Genomic DNA, 17887 nt, shown 5'->3' with positions numbered 1-17887 from the left:
CATCATTATCAAATGCTGACATTTTCTGACAATTTTTTTTTGTACATGGAACCATATTTATTGTAATACATTTAAAATGTTACCATTATTATCAAACAGTGACAAGCAAAAAAAAAAAAAAATCTATAAAAGTATTTGCTTACACTGAATCTGGATCTGGGTCAATAAATGGCGTTGCACCAAAAGGATCAATATTTGCTAGTAACATTTTGTTGATAATAGAACTCCCAGCAATTGAGGCAGCTAGTCCGGCTCTTAAACCTGGACAGGGAAAAAGAAGCATATAGAGGATTACATGTTAAGGAAAATCCAGTCCATATTTTAGGACTAATCTCAAAGCATGGTTTTCAGTGCCTGCTCTTCTCATTAATAAAAATTAAGAATTATGACATTGATAGGTACAAGGCTGCTGATGCTTCTTAGGATATATATATTGTGATAAAAAAAAAAAAAAAAAAAAAGGAGAGAAGCAGATTAGTACCTACATTGGAGACTCTTGGTAACCGTTTCTCATTTACCAGCCTAATGATTCTGTAACTTCAACAAATACTACTTCCTTTGCTGTAGTAAATAAAGTATTAAGACTGTAAGAAGTTTACAATAAAGGCTGAATTACTCAAAATGTCATGGAGTTACCATTTCCATTTTCACAAAGTATAGATAATATTCAACTTAAAATGTTAACATATATATTAAGGTGAAAAATCATGTTGGTGTCAATAAGTAGTAAAATGTTAAATGTAGGTATTAATAAATTTTAGAATTACGGTATTGAACATAAAAAATGAAGCATTTTTCTTACCTCTAAATATGAAAAACTTCAAAATTATTTATTGACCATTTATATATCTTTTTGGGAAAATGACTACCCAGATCCATTGCCCATTTTAAATTGGGATATTTGTCTTTTTATTGTTGAATTTTTAGTTCTTTATATATTCTGGATACTAACAACTTATCAGACATGCTATTTGCAAATATATTCTCCCATCCTGTAGACTGTCATCTCAGTTTCTTGATGGCATCCTTTGAATCACAAATATCTTTAATTTTGATGAAGCCCAATTTATAGTTTCATGTGCTTTCTAAGAAACCAATGCCGACTCCAAGGTTACAAACATTTACGTCTATACTGTCTTTCTGTGGTTTTATAGGTTTAGGTCTTACATTTTTATGTATGGTGTGAAGGAAGGGACCTACTTAGTTCTTACTGTATATCTAGTTATTCCAGTAACAGTGGTTGAAAAAACTATTCTTTCCCTATTGAATAACTGTCTTAGCACACTTGTTGCAAACCAATTAACCATAAATATTAGAGCTCTGGATTCTCAGTTCTATTCCATTGGCCTATATGACTATTATGCCAATTTCATGTGGTCTTGAACACTGTAGCTTTATAGTAAGTTTTGGCCCACATGGGGAAGTATGTCCTTCAACTTCTTCCTTTACAATGTTGTTTTTAATTAACTCTTCTGGGTCCTTTGTATTTCCATGTGAATTTAAGATCCGCTTGTCAATTTCTGCACAATGGGCAGTTGGGATTTTGGTAAGATTGTGTGAAATCTATAGTCAATTTGAGATGAGTTGCCATCTTAATATTATGTCTTCTAATCCATGAACACAGATGCCTTTATGTTTAATTAGATCTTCTTTAACTGCTTACAGCAATGTTTTCTAGTTTTCAGTAGTCAAATCTTTCATCTTCTTAGTTAAATTTATTCTTATTTTTTATGCTATTATAAATAAAATTATATTAATTTCATGGTAAGACTGTTCATTACTAGAGAAATGCAATTACTTTTTATATGTTGATCCTTTATCCTGCAACTTTGTTATACTCATTATCTCTAATAGTGTGTGTATGTGCACTCCTTAGGATTTTCTATCTGTAATATAAATCATAAAGACATACAGTACTTCCCCTCCTTTCTAATTTGGATGTCTTTGTACTTTTTACTTTTTCCAATTTTCTAAGCTAAAACCTCCTATACAATGTTGACTGGAATGGAAAGAGTAGACATCCTTGTTGTATTCCTGATCTTAGAGAGAAAGCTTTCACCTTTCACCATTAAATATGATGTTAGCTGTCGGTTTTTCATAGATGCCCTTTATCAGATTGAAGAAGTTCCTTTCTATTCCTGGTTGTGTTTTTACCTTCAAATAATGTTGACTTTTTAAAAATGCCTTTTCTGTATCTACTGAGATGGTTATGGTTTTGTCCTTTATTAGTATGGTTATGTCACGTTGATTTTCATTATGTTGAATTAACCTTGCATCACTGGGAAAATACTGGTATATAATTGTTTAAAGCTGTTGGATTATTTAATTAGCTAGTATTTTGTTGAAGATTTTTTGTGTTGCTATTCATGAACAAGATTGATCTGTAGTTTTCTTGTGATGTCTTTGGTTTTTATATCATGGTGATACCGGACTCACGAATGGCGGAAAGTGTTTTTTTCCTCTTCTAGTATCTGAAAGTGTGTGTGAAGGATTGGTGTTATTTCTTCTTTTTTAAAATTGATCTCAAAGAGGAAGAGAGAGAGAAAAACATCAATGATGAAAGAGAATCATTGATTGGCTGCCTCCTGCATACCTTCCTACAGGGGATTGAGCCCGCAACCCAGGCAAGTGCCCTTGACTGGAATTGAACCCAGGACCCTTCAGTCCAAAGGCCGACACTAACCATTGAGACAAACCAGCGAGGGCAGTTATTTCTTCTTTAAAATTCAACAGAGAAGCAATTTGGGACTGGGCTTTTCTTAACAGCAAGTTTTCTTTATTACAAATTCATTCTCTCTACTTATTTAAAGTCTACTCAGATTTTCTATTTCTTCTTGAAGCAGTTTGACAGTTTGTGTGTTTCTAAAAGTTTGTCCATTTTATCTAGGTTATCTAATTTGTTTTTCCCTTATAATCCTTTCTATTTCTGTAAAGTCCATGGTGATATCTTTTTTTTTTTTTTTTAATATATTTTATTGATTTTCTTACAGAGAGGAAGGGAGAGAGATAGAGAGCTAGAAACATCGATGAGAGAGAAACATCGACCAGCCGCCTCTTGCACACCCTCTACCGGGGATGTGCCCGCAACCAATGTACATGCCCTTGACCGGAATCAAACCTGGGACCTTTCAGTCCGCAGACTGACACTCTACTGCTGAGCCAAACCGGTTTCGGCCATGGTGATATCTTGTTTTAATTCCTGATTTCAGTAATTTGAATCTTCCATTTTACTTTCCCAGTCACTCTAAAGGTTTGTCAATTTTGTTAATCTGCTCACAAATCAACTTTAGTTTCATTGCTTTTCTATATTGTTTTCTATACTCAATTTAATTTATTTCTACTTTAATCTTTATTGATTTCTTTCCTACTGCTGCTTTGAATTTAGTTTGCTCTCCCTGTTTTTCCAATTTATTAAGTTAGTGTTAGGTCTTGAGATCTTAATATAGGCATTTATAGGTATAAATTTTAATTTAAGTGCTGCTTTAGCTGTATCAAATAAGGTTTGGCATTTGATATATTTTTGTTTTCATTCATATCCAAGCATATTTTATGATTTTTAAAAAATGTATCTTTATTGTTGAAAGTATTACAGATGTCCTCTTTTTTCTCCATTGACTTCTTCTAACCCCCACTCACGTCCTGCCGCAGGCCTTTGCCACCCTATTGCGTGTCCAGGGTTATGCATATGTGCATATAAGTTCTTTGGTTAATTTCTTTCTACTCACCTACCCAATCCCACTTTCCCTCTAAGATTTGATAGTCTGTTCTATGTTTTTATATCTCTGGATCTATTTTGTTCATCAGTTTATTTTGTTCTTCAGAGCCTACATATGAGTGAGATCATGTGATACTTGCCTTTTTCTGAATGGCTTATTTCACTCAGCATAATACTCTCCAGGTCCCTCCATGCTGTCTCAAAGGGTAAGAGACCCTTCTTTTTTACTGTTGCATAGTATTCCATGGTATAAATATATCACAGCTTTTGATCCACATATTTGTGCATTTCTCAAATTTCCTTCTGTTATTGATTTATAATTTCATTCCAGTTGTGATCAGAAAATGTACTTTGTCTGATTCCATCCTTTTAAACTTACTGAGAATTGTTTTATGGCCTAATATTTAGTATATCTTGGAGATTGTTCCACATGGACTTGAAAAGAAGGTGTACTCTACTGTTGTTGGGTAGAGTATTCTGTAAACATGTTTTGACTACTCATTTTATGTGTTTTCAAGTCTCCAGTTTCCTTCTTGAACTCTGTCTAGTTATTCTATCCACTACTGAAAGTTTCCAACTATTATTATTGAATTGTTATTTATCTTTAGAAACAACTTATAGAAGACACAATGGTGTGCTATATTTCAGGATGTAATTTGGGTTCCAATCTACTCTGGAATGCATCTGGAGATTTTCATTAATTGAAATAGCTGGCACTTAAGAAGGCCTCTGAGAAATCTGCTTTTTCTGCCCTCCTCTGCTGCACAAGTTCTTTGGTTACCAGTACAAACCTAATTCCAAAATAAATTCATTGTGTGAGGTCTGGAATAGATTTCTCAGATGATCCAAATTAAACAATATTTCTAATCCAGAAATAACTGCAGAGAGACTGTGTCTTAAAACTAAAGGGAAACCTGTAAAGATACTTAAAAGAAAGTAGAATATAAGATTGGATTTACATTGATGCAGATTCCTGGGTTCCGCTCTAGAACTACTCAAACAAAATTTCTCAGGGCAGAGACCATACACATGCATTTCAGTACTTTCTAGGCAATTCTTATACACACAAAAGTTTAAAAATCAGGATTCTGGTTGATAAATGTACCAAGCACATTTCCTAAAGAGACATTTATCTTTGAGAACACATTTTAGCCCTGCTCAGTGTTTCTCAATGTTTAGAACATTGGCCCAAGGACCAAAGGGGCACAGGTTCAATTTCCAATCAAGAGCATGTACATGGGTTGCAGATTCAATCCCTGCCCCAGTGAGGGCATGTGTGGGAGGCAACCACTCTATGTGTCTCTCTCACATCAATATTTATCTCCCTCTGCCTCCCTTGTCCTCTTCTCTCCCCCTCCCTCCCTTCTACTCTCTCTAAAAAAAGCAATGAGGAAAAAAAAATCCTCAGGTGAGGATTAACAAACAAGCAAAAAAAGCCCGGCCAGCTTGGCTCAGCAGTTGAATGCCGACCTATGAACCAGGAGGTCACAGTTCCATTCCTGATCAGAGTACATGCCTAGGTTGTGGGCTCCGTCTATCAATGATTCTCAGTCATCATTGATGTTTCTATCTCTCTCTCCCTCTCCCTACTCTCTGAAATCAATAAAAATATCCTATATAATAAAAGCCTAATATACAAATTAACCGAACAGTGGAACAACCGGTGGAATGACCAGTTGCTATGGCTCACAATGACCACCAGGGGACAGACACTCGATGCAGGAGCTGCCCCCAGCCCACAGACCAGCCAACACGAGTGCCAGTGGGGGAGCCCCCCGATTGCCCCACTGGTCGCCCTGCAGAGGGAGGTGACTGGCAGCAGTGATGGGGTGGTCAGGGTGCAGCACCAAGGAAGGTGACCAGCACTGGTGGTGGGGGCAGGACAGCAAGTAGGTGGCACTAGGCCAGCCAAGGTGGATGCCAGTGGGGGCCCTGATTGCCTTGCCGGTCGCCCCACAGATCGTCCCTGATTGCTGGCCAGGCCTAGGACCCTACGCACGCACGAAATTCAAGCACTGGGCCTTTAGTATATTAATAAAAAACAAAAACACACATTTTAAAAGTTCATAAAAATGAGCGGCTATACATTTTTATAGAAATACTTAAAAAAATACACCATGTTTCAGAATATGTACTACCTGGGCAGATTATTCTGGTGTTGAGCACAGGGAGGTTTTCTTTGCTGGCTGCCACAGCTGGGCCAGGGGCAGAGTCAGTCTGGGAACGACTTGCCCGACCATCTGGAGACCGAGGTGCAGTTTTAACTGTTGACAAAGGGTCCAGATTAAAAAGAAGAAATGATAAAGTTATAGAAATAAGGAAGCCCCTATAAGTCACAACATAAGATTATTTAATACGTGTTTCAATCAATCCGTAGAATTGAAAATATTACACTGTGCTTATCAATTTTACCACTTTATTTTCATTTTCTTGAGATTTACTATATGGAGAAACTTGATTTTGATCTCTCATTTTAAATAGGTTTTAAGTAGGTGGAGATCATTAGAAAAGAGATGCCTACCATAATTAAAGGTCAGTAATACAATTTGAATGTGATCATCCCATATGTAAAGATTAAAAAAAAAATTCTGAAACCTGATAATTTTTCAAAATAAAACATATGGGTTATGTATGTTATCAATGCAACCCTTTTTTCATAACTGTTGGATGAATGGTCAAATTTAATTAATGCAATTTCCAGAGCTAATATGTTAACCATGAGTTAACATTTTCTTCTACAAATGAAAGAGAAAATAGTTTCTTTTTTTTTTCAAATGAAAGCAATATACTTTTCCTGTACTTCTCAATTAGTTATTTATTAAAAAAAAAAATTTGCCCAAACAGTCCCATCATGTTTTGTAAAAGCGCAATACATTTTAAAAATTGTTCCAAAAGAGAATTACTCTCAAAATTAACAACAAAAATAGAAATTTAATTAAACCTAAACTGGAGAATTTTAATGGAGAGCACATATATCTTTAACTAATTTAGGAGCTATTGGCAGGTGTTTAAAAAAACAGTAATCCTCTAACTCAATTTAAAAATACTCTAAAACTTAATTACCTTTAGATTTCCTAAGACTAATTACAAACTAATTATATTAACTCACACTCTCTTCTCTGTTCAAAAACAGTCCAGTTCCACTAAAGAAAAGTAACAGAACACTTTTTTTTTTTTTTTTTGACAGATGGAAGCTCTGGGGCTAATTTCTAATAAAAACAACCTTTTGATATTCATCTGTGATAAAAAGCAGAGAGCTAAGACTGATGTTCCATTGCAGGTAAATAAATTAATGTTCCATGGCTCTTAAATGTCTCATTAATCATATTAATATACTGTATTTTGCACATCTCAGTGTGCTTCAAAAAATAATGATTACTTAATGCAGAAACACTTTTATTGCTAATTCTGACTAAATTGGATTACTTGCCAACAAATAAGATAAACTACTGCATCGTTAAAGATGCATATAATCTGTCTACTTCAGTATCAATATCTCTAGCTCTATATCTGTATTTCTTAGTTTCCTTTGCCAATTACAATGGAAGTGTGAAGTTCATGTGTGCTGAAATACACATACAGGAAGTCTGAAAAGGCTAAGGTTATAGAATATGCCAGAGATGTTAGGTCTATAAGGTCTCATTTTGAAGCCTCTTACAGAGTTTTAAATACAATTAAGGAATATGTTTTCAAAGTGAATGTAATTAGTAGCAGTGGCAGTAGCAGCAATAATAATGACAATGACAATAAACACTCATATAAATAGCACTATATATGAGTCACTATTCCAGACACTTTGTGTATTAACTTATTTAAACTTTTACAACAAGTAGGTTTATTATGAAGCAGGTACATTACTATTCCCATTTATAGATGAGAAAGCCACAGAATAGTAATCTGCTCAAATTCATATGTAATGAAAGTAAACATGTGATGATTATAAACAGCTCTAATATAAGTGTTGACTTTACATTAGTACTATGGAAATATTTTCATGCTATCTTCTCAACATTTTAATTTCTTTGTTTTAGTCTAGTATACTATTTTTTCCCTTTTACAATATAAGTATAAATCCATCCTCAATCCAAACTTAGTAAGTAGAGGAATCATAAATATTCTTTAAGCATCGAAATACTAATTTATTGGCAAAATTAATTTCAGTGGCGAAAGGGCTGTAACTAGGTATCTTATTATTGTTGAAGCTTAATTTAGTAACAATTATCAACCATCTATTTGTTGATCAATGAAACTCAAGGAATTGATGATTTAAATGCCAAATTTTATGAATATGGGGCTGCAATTTTCATATAATTCTCAAAGGAATGTGGGTTCAAATAGGTTAAAATCTAGTGATTTAGGTTTTTTGCTTCTTCTCTCTTTTTCAGGAAAATTAAGATATTTAAGCGTTTGGTCCTACAATCTTTAGTTTACTATAGTAATCTCTACATTATATGATAAAAAGTGAGAGAACTTATTCTAAATAATGTTACCTTTATCATTTTAATATTCATGAATGGCTAAGTTTTAAATTTTGAAAAGCCTTGTTGAAAACAAAATACAAATAGTTTATTTCAAACTGATAATCCTTTTGAAAACTACATTTTATTTAATTGCAAAATAATTTTCTTAGTTTCCTTACCAGTTAATGACTCTTTTGCATCATCATCTTTAGATTCTTCTTTAGATTCATCTGTTTCTGTACTATCATAATCGAATGACTGATTAACTGACTCACAGGCGTGAACTGTCTGGTCATCTATAACTTAAAGTAATAAGAAGATAAACATGTTGAAATAAGAAAAAATAAAATCAATATATGCTTAGGGAAGGAAAATTGAAACATAAACCAAAAGAAATTCCAAAGTCACAAATGAACACTAATTGACAATAAACTTGAGGGTAATGTCTATAAATGCTAGAGATTATGAAATTAAAGTGTCAAAATTACATTTTTATTAGAAGAAAAAAATATAAGAAATTTAGAGAATGAAATACAAGTCCAATTACAAGTTACAACCTGTTAAGTTTACTATGGAAGTTCTAAGATTATACATATTATATTAACACTAGAGGCCTGGTGCATGAAATTCTGCATGGGTAGAGTCCCTAGACCTGGCTGGCGATCAGGGCCAATAGGGGCCTTCTGGCTGCCTGCCAGGGCCTCTTTTCCTTGGCTGCTGGCCAGAGCTTTCCTTCATTCCATGCTGCCCCCTGGTGGTCAGTGCACATCAAAGCAAGCAATAGAACTCCCAGTCTCCTGGTCAAACTCCCACAGGGACACTTTGCACATTAGCCTTTTATATATATAGATAAAAATTAAAGAATAGGCAGAACTTTTATAAACTCTTAAAAAAGCAATGTAAATAGTTAGGAAAATATTTTTAAAGTAGTATACAGGTTTGATTTTTGTTTAGAATTCAAAGATTCCAATTAAGTAAAAAATATTTTAAATCTTAGAGTATTATTTAAAATAATTTTCAATGTTATTTCTATGATTCCAGTATACTTTGTTTCTGAGGTTTTATTAGGTAGCATTACTATGCTGATCCCTAATACTGAAACTATAATTAGAGCTATTTACTAGTATAAATTTCACTTTAATGATTTTTATCTTTTACTGTGTCTTAAAAAAACAAACCACCAAAAATATTTTTGTGTGTGTGTCCAGTCTGACCAATATGAACATCTCATTGTGCTTGCAAGGAGAATGTTGCTAGCATCTTCAAAAGCCCATTTTGTTAACATGTGTACCTTTTCCGGCTTCTTCAATGACCTGCCTCACTGCTTTCTTTAGACTATTTGCCCGCAACATTATTTCCTTTGGTTTCACTGCTTTCTGGGAGGAAGGCTTTGTAGTGTCATCCAAGAGCTGTTCCTTGCTTTCACACAAGGACTCTTCACTGGAAGATTCCACTGTATCTTCTTCGACAAGGACAGGGCTGATGCCTGGGAGAACGGGCGCAGCCTGGGAGTCTGCATGCAAAGCCTGCAGCAGCTGTTCAAGCTTCTCATTGAGGACTGAGCACTAATACAAGGAGGAAAAGAATGCCGCGATGAATCTCCACTTACGAGAGATAAAAAATGGTAATTTAAATGAATGGTTTCTGATTTTAAAGGAAACAAGTGGGATACTGATGTTTACCCTTAGTTGCTATTATATATTATATTGTACTTCAGACAGCCATTGGATTAAATAATTTATAATTTTAAAAAACAGCACATTTCTTATTTGAATTTATTTATTTATACTTTCAGAATGATTTAGACTCCACTTCATAGGTGGGAACATTTACAATCGTTGTTATAGCTATTTTTCCTCAAAAAAAAAAAAAAAAAAAATTAAAAAAAACCACTTTACTATAAGATGACACATTACACAAAAATTTAAACATTAAACAAAATTTGTCATACAGTACTGTATGATTTTTTTACAGAGAGGAAAGGAGAGGGATAGAGAGTTAGAAACATCGATGAGAGAGAATCATCCATCAGCTGCCTCTTGCACACCCCCTACTGGGGATGTGCCCGCAACCCAGGTACATGCCCCTGACCAGAATTGAACCGGGATCTTTCAGTCCGAAGGCCGAAGCTCTATCCACTGAGCCAAACCAGTTTCGGCTCTGCTGAGTCTTGATAAGCTCACCTTCAAAGCTTTGGTTTGCAAAGGAGTCAATGGTGCCTGAGGAATTACTGGCTCAAAGAAAGAATAAAAAGGAAAATGCACAGGCACTGGTTCCTGTTTCTTTCTACTTTCCTTGAATTTCTAAGGGTAACTGAGGCCTGAACTTCCAGCGATTTTCTTCTCCATTTATTTGCCCTTGATAAGAGGCAAGACAAAGATATAGCAGAAAGAGTTAAAAGAAAGTGTCCATCAGGAGGGTTTCTTTTTCTGAAGCTCTTCACAGGGTAGAAACACAAGAGAAAGAGATTGGAAACTTAACTGTATGTTTATTTCTATTTTCTTTTCCTTCCTCTCAAATAAACCCCACCTACAACATGAATCTGGGGAAGATCACTTCTTTGCAAGGCCAAGAGCACCAAGCCTTTTAAAAAAATGCCCTGTCATGAATGCATGAAAGCAGACAGTAGCTTTTAAGGTTCAGTAAACGACTCTTAGTTTAGCCTCAGAAAGCTTTCAAAGGGGGGAAAAGTCTATAAAGATAAAGGCAAAAAACGGAACCCTGGAAGGTATAGAGTTCTGTAGTCTATCCGATAGGGGCTTAATCACAAGGAACAACAGCGGACTGTAATTATTGGAATCGAGAGTTTAGGTCAGTGGTCGGCAAACTCTTTAGTCAACAGAGTGACAAACCGCTGCTCGCGAGCCGCAGTTTGCCGACCACTGCCCTAGGGCATCTGAGGAACTGTGCTGGGAGGCACCCGACTGGCCAGTCTGCCTGGAAATGGCAAACCATCCCCCTCTCCGCAGAACCTCGGCCTCCCAGCATGCGCCCTGTGACCTGACCACTGTGCTCTCCTCCTTCCCCGTGCCGGTCAGCGGAACAGGGAGGTGCGTTATAAAATTCAATTTGTCGGATGGTCTTCAGCAATGCAGTTTTCCAACATTTTAAGGGGTAACCATAAAATACAATCCTTTATATCTGATTCAAAAGTAACTTTTCTCGTGATTTATGTTTTGGCAAGAAAACCACTTAATCAATTTGGCTGTAAAACAAGTTTAATGTTAACACTGTCACCTAAAACCATTCATGCCCTGATTGTGTCCTTACTTTGTTGGCCACGGCATCAGCTACAACAGCATTTTCCAACGTTTTGTCATATGTCTTCTCTACTTTGGCAACGAAGTCCTTTACAGTTTCACACAGTATCCTTTGAAGAAAAGAAATTGTGCAATTCCGTAAACTCAGTAGGCTGATTTCCCCCATTTATAAATATATTAAAAATAAACGCAACTTCAAAATACTGGAATCATTTGTATATGAACCCATAATTCTATCTACTGTTTTACATGTCCTAGTAAGTTCAAAATATTCTAAGTGAGAAATGGATACACTAATAAACCTTACTCTACCTACTTTAAATAAAAGTAATTTTAAGGTAATAACAAACCTTTGATAAATATTCAAATTATATCTTGATAAGAGTATTTTCCAATCCCATTTAAAAAAGCATTATCGCCTAAGCATTATATAATTTCATAAAAGGACTTGCAGACTTGATTGAACAAGAATAAATTTGTCACTTATGTTGTCACTGTCACTATCCTAGTCATCCTACTGGTATCTTTTTAAAATATATATATATATTTTATTGATTTTTTACAGAGAGGAAGAGAGAGGGATAGAAAGTTAGAAACATCAATGAGAGAGAAACATTGATCAGCTGCCTCTTGCACAACCCCCACTGGGGATGTGCCTGCAACCAAGGTACATGCCCTTGACCAGAATTGAACCTGGGACCTTTCAGTCCGCAGGCCGATGTTCTATCCACTGAGCCAAACTGGTTTCTGCGTCCTAGTGGTATCTTGATAATATATTGTTCCTGAAGAGAAAAGTGGTTGTGTTATGCTAGAGATTAAGCATTAGGACACTGTTATAGATTTTACAAATCTTAGAGAAACATATCACTCAAACACAATACCTGAACCATGTTTAAGATTTTGACTTGAACAAATCTAATGTTTTAAAACAAACAAACAAATAAACAACAAACAAACAAAATCTTGAGATAACTGGGTAAAATGGACTGAGTAACAGAATTATTTTTTAAAAAGATTATTGAATATTCTGCAAGTAGAATACAATAATTTCTGTGATTTTCTTAGAGAGACTGTAGCAAAAAGAAAGAGGGGCTCTGACTGGTGTTGGAAATGGTCCATGCACCATTTCAGCCCATGCATCAAAGGGCCTTGGTTCCCAGTCAAGGGCATGTACCTGGGTTGTAGGTTCTGTCCCTGACTCTGGTCAGGGAGTGTGTGGGAGGTGACCAATCATGTGTCTCTCTCTCATTGATATTTATCTGTTTCTCTCTCTCTCTCTCTCTAAAAATCAATGAAAAATGAAGAGTATATGACAAAAGGTTAATAAATACTGAAGCAGAGTGACAAATACAGTGAGAAATCATTACACCAGTCTTTCTACTTTTATGTATATTTGAAAATGTCTATAACAAAAAGTAAATTAAAAAATACTGTATTATGGGTATAATGTTATTACATTTTGTCTTCTCTTTTCTGTCTTGAATCTCTTTAAAATTTTAATCTGGGGTTGTAGAGACGGGGTAGCCAGGTAAGCCTAGAAGCATAGGTGAGTGATGAGAGGGGACCAGGGTTGGAAAAGAATCTGCTTAAAGGCAAATGAACTTGTCAGGTAGAAAGCTAACGCTAATGCTGAGAGCACAGCCTAGACCAGGAGCTAGGTCATGGTAAAAAGAATCCAAATGAAATTGGGGAAAACATGAGGTGATGATTTAATGATTTAACACAGCACTCTAGGTTATAAACTCTATTTACTTTATTGCTCAACTTAGTTCTCCTAACAGTTCCACGAGGGAGGGAGGAGAAGCATTCTTCCCATTCTTGAACCAGATAAGCAGACACAGGTCACAAAGCTGGCAAATGGCTGAGTCCCAACGAGGGCCTCGGATTCACTCCTACAGTACTTAGTGCAACACTGTGACTTACTCCAATGGTTTTCAAGCTGTTTTGCAAAAATATTTCAAAGATTCCAGAAATACTTGATTCAAATTTATTTGGAAATAAGGAATATAATTTTTAATGCTCAAATAATCATTACAGATATTAGAGACAAGTATGTTAACTTTTATTTCAAAATTCACTAGTTTTGTGAAAATCTTGGACTAAAGCATCTTCTATTTTTATTTAACTAAAGGCAATTTCTTTATACTTAAAATAAAATACAGAAATGACTTAAAACTGCATTAAATATAAAATCCTGTCATCTATAACAATATTAATTTTTCTCATAAATGACTAATAGTGATAAATTATAATGAAATGTGTTTTCTATATTATAATAATCACAAATACTTCTTTGAATAGGAACTTAGCATAATTAAACTCTAAATACTCACTGTACCTTTTTGACAAAAGAAATCTTTGAAATTAAGCCTTAAAAAATACCCTTTAAAAATTCTCCACCATAAATGTTAAATGATTTTTTAAATGGAAATTGGGTTTATCTAATTCTAGAAGCTACTACAAGGATATCTTTTGGAAGATTAGTCACAAAGAAATAATGTCAGTGGTAAGCAGCAGCTTTCCTTTCATTGTCACCATTTAACTATTTCATGACCTCACTCAGTAACTCACTTAGCAGATGATATGACTACTGCATGTTCATCAGAATTAAGGATTTTTGTAAGATGATCTGCAACTGAATCTTCATAAATTGTCATCTGAAAAAAATAGAAAAAACTATATTGTGTTATTGTTGCTGGCCATTATACTACTAGGTTATTACTGCTTTAAAAATAGGACATCCGTGGCACATGTGACACAAGGCAATGGTTACAATGAATATATAATAAACAGTCATTCTATGAAATAGATAAATATTTCCTTTCTGTGAAAAGGTGTTAGTTTCTGGAATTCTTTAATTTACACTCATAGAAAATCCATAAAAAATCTTTAAAACATTTTTTAAGTGTGAAAATACATAGAATTTATACAATTTGAGTATGAAAATGCCAGATAATCTTATAAGCATGGGTCAAAGACTAAAAATTATAAGAGGAAGATATCCAAATGGTCCATAAACAGATGAAAAGGGGTTCAACCTTATCAGCCATCAGGCAAATGTAAAGTAAATCCACAAGGTGATACCACCATATATCTTACAACAACAACCAGAAAATGTCAAGCATTGGCAAGAGCAACAGAACATTCATTCATTGCTGGTAGGAGAGCAAATTGATCCACACACTCTACAGAACTGTTGGGTAGTATCTATTAAAGTTGAACATATGCATAATATGGTAGGACTTAGCAAACTTCAACATACATGCCCAAAAGAAATGCATATGTGAGTTCAGCAAAAGACATATACTAGGTTGCTCACTGCATGCTCACTCACTGGTAGCATGGGTAACAAATTATGGTATATTCGTGCAATGAAAAACTACAGGGCAATGAGGATGATTTATAAACTAAGCCATAACATAGGTGATCCTCACAGACAAAATATTCTGAGTGAAATAATTCAGAAACAAAGGAATAGATACAAATGATTCTACTTTATAAAGTACAAAAACAGACAAAACTAATCTATGCCATTAGAAGTCAGGATAGTGGTTATTGGGGTGGGAGGTGGGAGAGGTGGATAAAAGAGGGCATGAGGGGACCCGTGTGGTGCTGTTAATGCTGGGTGTGACCTGAGTGTTAATTATGTGGGTTCATTTAGTTTGTGGAAACTTGACAAGGTCTGCATTTATGGCATGTACTTTTTTGTATGTATAACTCAATAAAGCTTTATAAAAAAATGCTGAATATGCTGAATACACTGTCATACAAGCATGTAAATAAACATTTCTCTCAAACCATGAAATAACCAAATACCAATAGAGTCCTATGTCCTCTTTTCTATTTGACTCAAACTTAAATATTCTGTTGAAAGAACACATTTTCCTAATATATGAAAATGTGCACAATATTTACAGTTTCATGGAGTCTTCCATCAAGTTTTTGCCTCAAATATGTATTCCATGTAACATGGCTCAAAAATTTCTCTTGTAAGCCATCTGTTCTCTTCAGCCCGGCCTCTCTGCTCTCTGGCCTGACTCGGATGTCCTTTCATTGCTCCCCACCGATCAGCCTCAGTTCATTCAGGCTCAAATGAAAATTCAATGACCCACTCCCCCCATAAAGCCTTCCTGAGTAGCCTCTTCCCAAAGGGAACTCATTCACGATTAACATTCAATTCCACCAGTGGCTAATTAGTATGATGTCACTCTTTTAAATTTCTGTCTTACTTTTTTCAAAGGCAGACTATGTATGGAAAAAATTTACATGAAAGAAAGTTGGGGAAAAGTTTCACACAATATTATATTCTCACAAATCCAGTTTATTACTTTCTAGGTCTAAACATTTAAAAAACTGCATTTTTACAGTTAAGATCAGAAAAATAAAAATACACCTATCCAAAAGGAAAGAAAGAATTTTTTCAAAAAGATTAGTTTTACTTAATTTCCCTAGAGGATAGGTTGTCATAAAGCTTTATAAACTATCATAATGCCATTTGAATTTACAAAAAAAAAAAAAAAAAAATCCAAGTTTTTGTCCATTAAATATAAACAAAGGCAAAGAATACAATTTCCTCCAGAGAAAATGAAATACAACCTCTATGTCCGAGGATAAAATGATTGATATCACTTGCTAACCTATTATGTAGTCATTTAGCAGTCACAAAGGTAAAGTGATAATAATAGTTAACATTCTTATTGTGTAGCAGGCACTGTGATTAAGCATTTTGTATTTATTTATCCCAATAGGTGTCCTGTTTCACAGCCAAGGAATGTGAAGCTGAGGTGAAATGAGTCTGCCCCTTGGATGTGGTAGAGCTGTAATCTGGTGTGGTCTGAAGCTATATGCCAGTCGCATTGGTTCTGGGGTCTCCTAGGAGGTGCAAAGTCAGCTACTGCCTGTGCCCTGGCCGGGGCCACCCAGCACGAGCTACAGAGCGATCTGCAGATGGCTGCTATTTTTGTTGGGCTTAGAAGTGCCCAGGAGAGGCCAAGCTGCTAATCTTGGCATGCTGCTGCTAGTGTCAGGCCTGGGGCCACTTATCAAGGCATGGGAACACTGAGTCCAGCTCCTGTTTGTTTGAGAGATTTTAGTAAAGTCGGAAGCCTGAGCCAGGACAGGCCATTCATATAAAAACTAAACTGCAAAGAGTTTGGATGGGGCTGTAAATTGGGTGGGACATGGTCTCAGGGAATCTTCAGGGTGGAGCAGACAATGTGGCCTGGGTTGAGGGAGACTCAGATATGGCTCCTGCCAGTCAGCTTTGGGGAGGTCCCAGCACTTGTGTCTGGGAGAAAGCTGCTCCTGAGTTCTTGCACTATTGCAAGGCAATTTAGTTCCTCTCCCTATGCCCTGGATCCTGTAAACCTGCTGCCTCAATGCTATAGCTCCGAGGGAGTGAGTCAGAGTAAGTCCATGGGCCCTTTAAGAGGAACTGCCTGGGACTCTAACAGTCTTAGGGTCCTGGTGTGGGGCTGGTACTCCTTGCTCTGCATGGGATATTCCTCCCAATTAAAAACATACCACACACGGTGTCAGACTAGCCCATTTTGTGCCTCTACCTCCTACCAGTCTCAATGTGGCTTCTTTTTGAATCTCTAGTTGTAGGACTTCCATTCAGCTAGATTTCAGGCGGTTTTATATTTTAGTTGTAAATTCTGATTTGGTTGTGGGAGGATGCAAGTACCAGCATTTAACTACACTGCCATCTTGGTTCCTCCCTCTAAATTTTCAAAATTTTTATAAGCAGTTTTTGCTTATGAAGTTTCTTTAAAATTCAATTAGCTTCCTTCAGGAAGAGCTCCATGTTTCTAGTTTTCATTCCTTTCCTTAGTTTTGACAAGATCATAATTTTCTTAAAGACAAAACAAAGATTTCAACTAAAATAAACATGAATTTTCCTTGAAGGGAAAATAAGCTATCATAGATCAAATGGTCTTAGTAAGTCAGAGAATAATCCTTTAAAAATTTGGTATTGTTTTTAGTCTCCAGGGCTTTGCGTTTCAATCAGAATGCTGAATATTTAAGAATGTCTAAAAACTGTATTATTAATGGTCCATAGCAGGGATGGAATAAAGTGCACTGTTTTTCTTCCTTTATTTTATCTTGATCAACAGGCCAAACTTGTAGACCTACTCTGATGCACCCTCAACAAAGGTCTATAGTACTGTAGCCAGGAGTACTGGTGTGTTTGGAGATTGTTTAGGGGAGCTGGGCTAACCCTATTGATCACACAGGCGTTCATGGCTGAAGAAGATAATGAGTAAAAGCCAGCAGGAACCTGTCATCATCTGGCCTTCCCTGGAACCCTGTTGGTCGAAGGAAGCAGGCAGGTGGAATGTTCGGGGAGAACTATAAGGGGTGTTTTCACACACTCATTATCTCATTTAATCTTCACAACATGATAGTCTCAGTCTACAGATGAAGTCACAGAGGCCCTTGGAGGTGAGTGA

The 17887-nt window shown here is 35.7% G+C and overlaps 1 protein-coding gene across 8 annotated transcripts in view; it reads right to left on the bottom strand.

Moving 5' to 3' along the window:
* Positions 1-17887, bottom strand: part of DGKH (diacylglycerol kinase eta) — a 189029-nt gene that overhangs the window by 37679 nt on the left and 133463 nt on the right. For all 8 annotated transcript variants that reach the window (XM_084876534.1, XM_084876532.1, XM_084876535.1 and 5 more), the window contains exons 14-19: positions 14007-14092; positions 11446-11545; positions 9467-9740; positions 8355-8477; positions 5854-5979; positions 144-261 (exon numbers count right to left, since the gene is read on the bottom strand). In XM_084876534.1, coding sequence (XP_084732660.1) covers positions 144-261; positions 5854-5979; positions 8355-8477; positions 9467-9740; positions 11446-11545; positions 14007-14092 — 827 coding nt within the window. The remainder of the gene's footprint in view (positions 1-143; positions 262-5853; positions 5980-8354; positions 8478-9466; positions 9741-11445; positions 11546-14006; positions 14093-17887) is intronic.

Source organism: Pipistrellus hanaki, assembly GCF_964339955.1.
Source record: "Pipistrellus hanaki genome assembly, chromosome: 3".
Taxonomy (NCBI): domain Eukaryota; kingdom Metazoa; phylum Chordata; class Mammalia; order Chiroptera; family Vespertilionidae; genus Pipistrellus; species Pipistrellus hanaki.
Note: the sequence above shows the minus strand (reverse complement) of the source record. Positions and strands in the feature narration are given on the sequence as shown.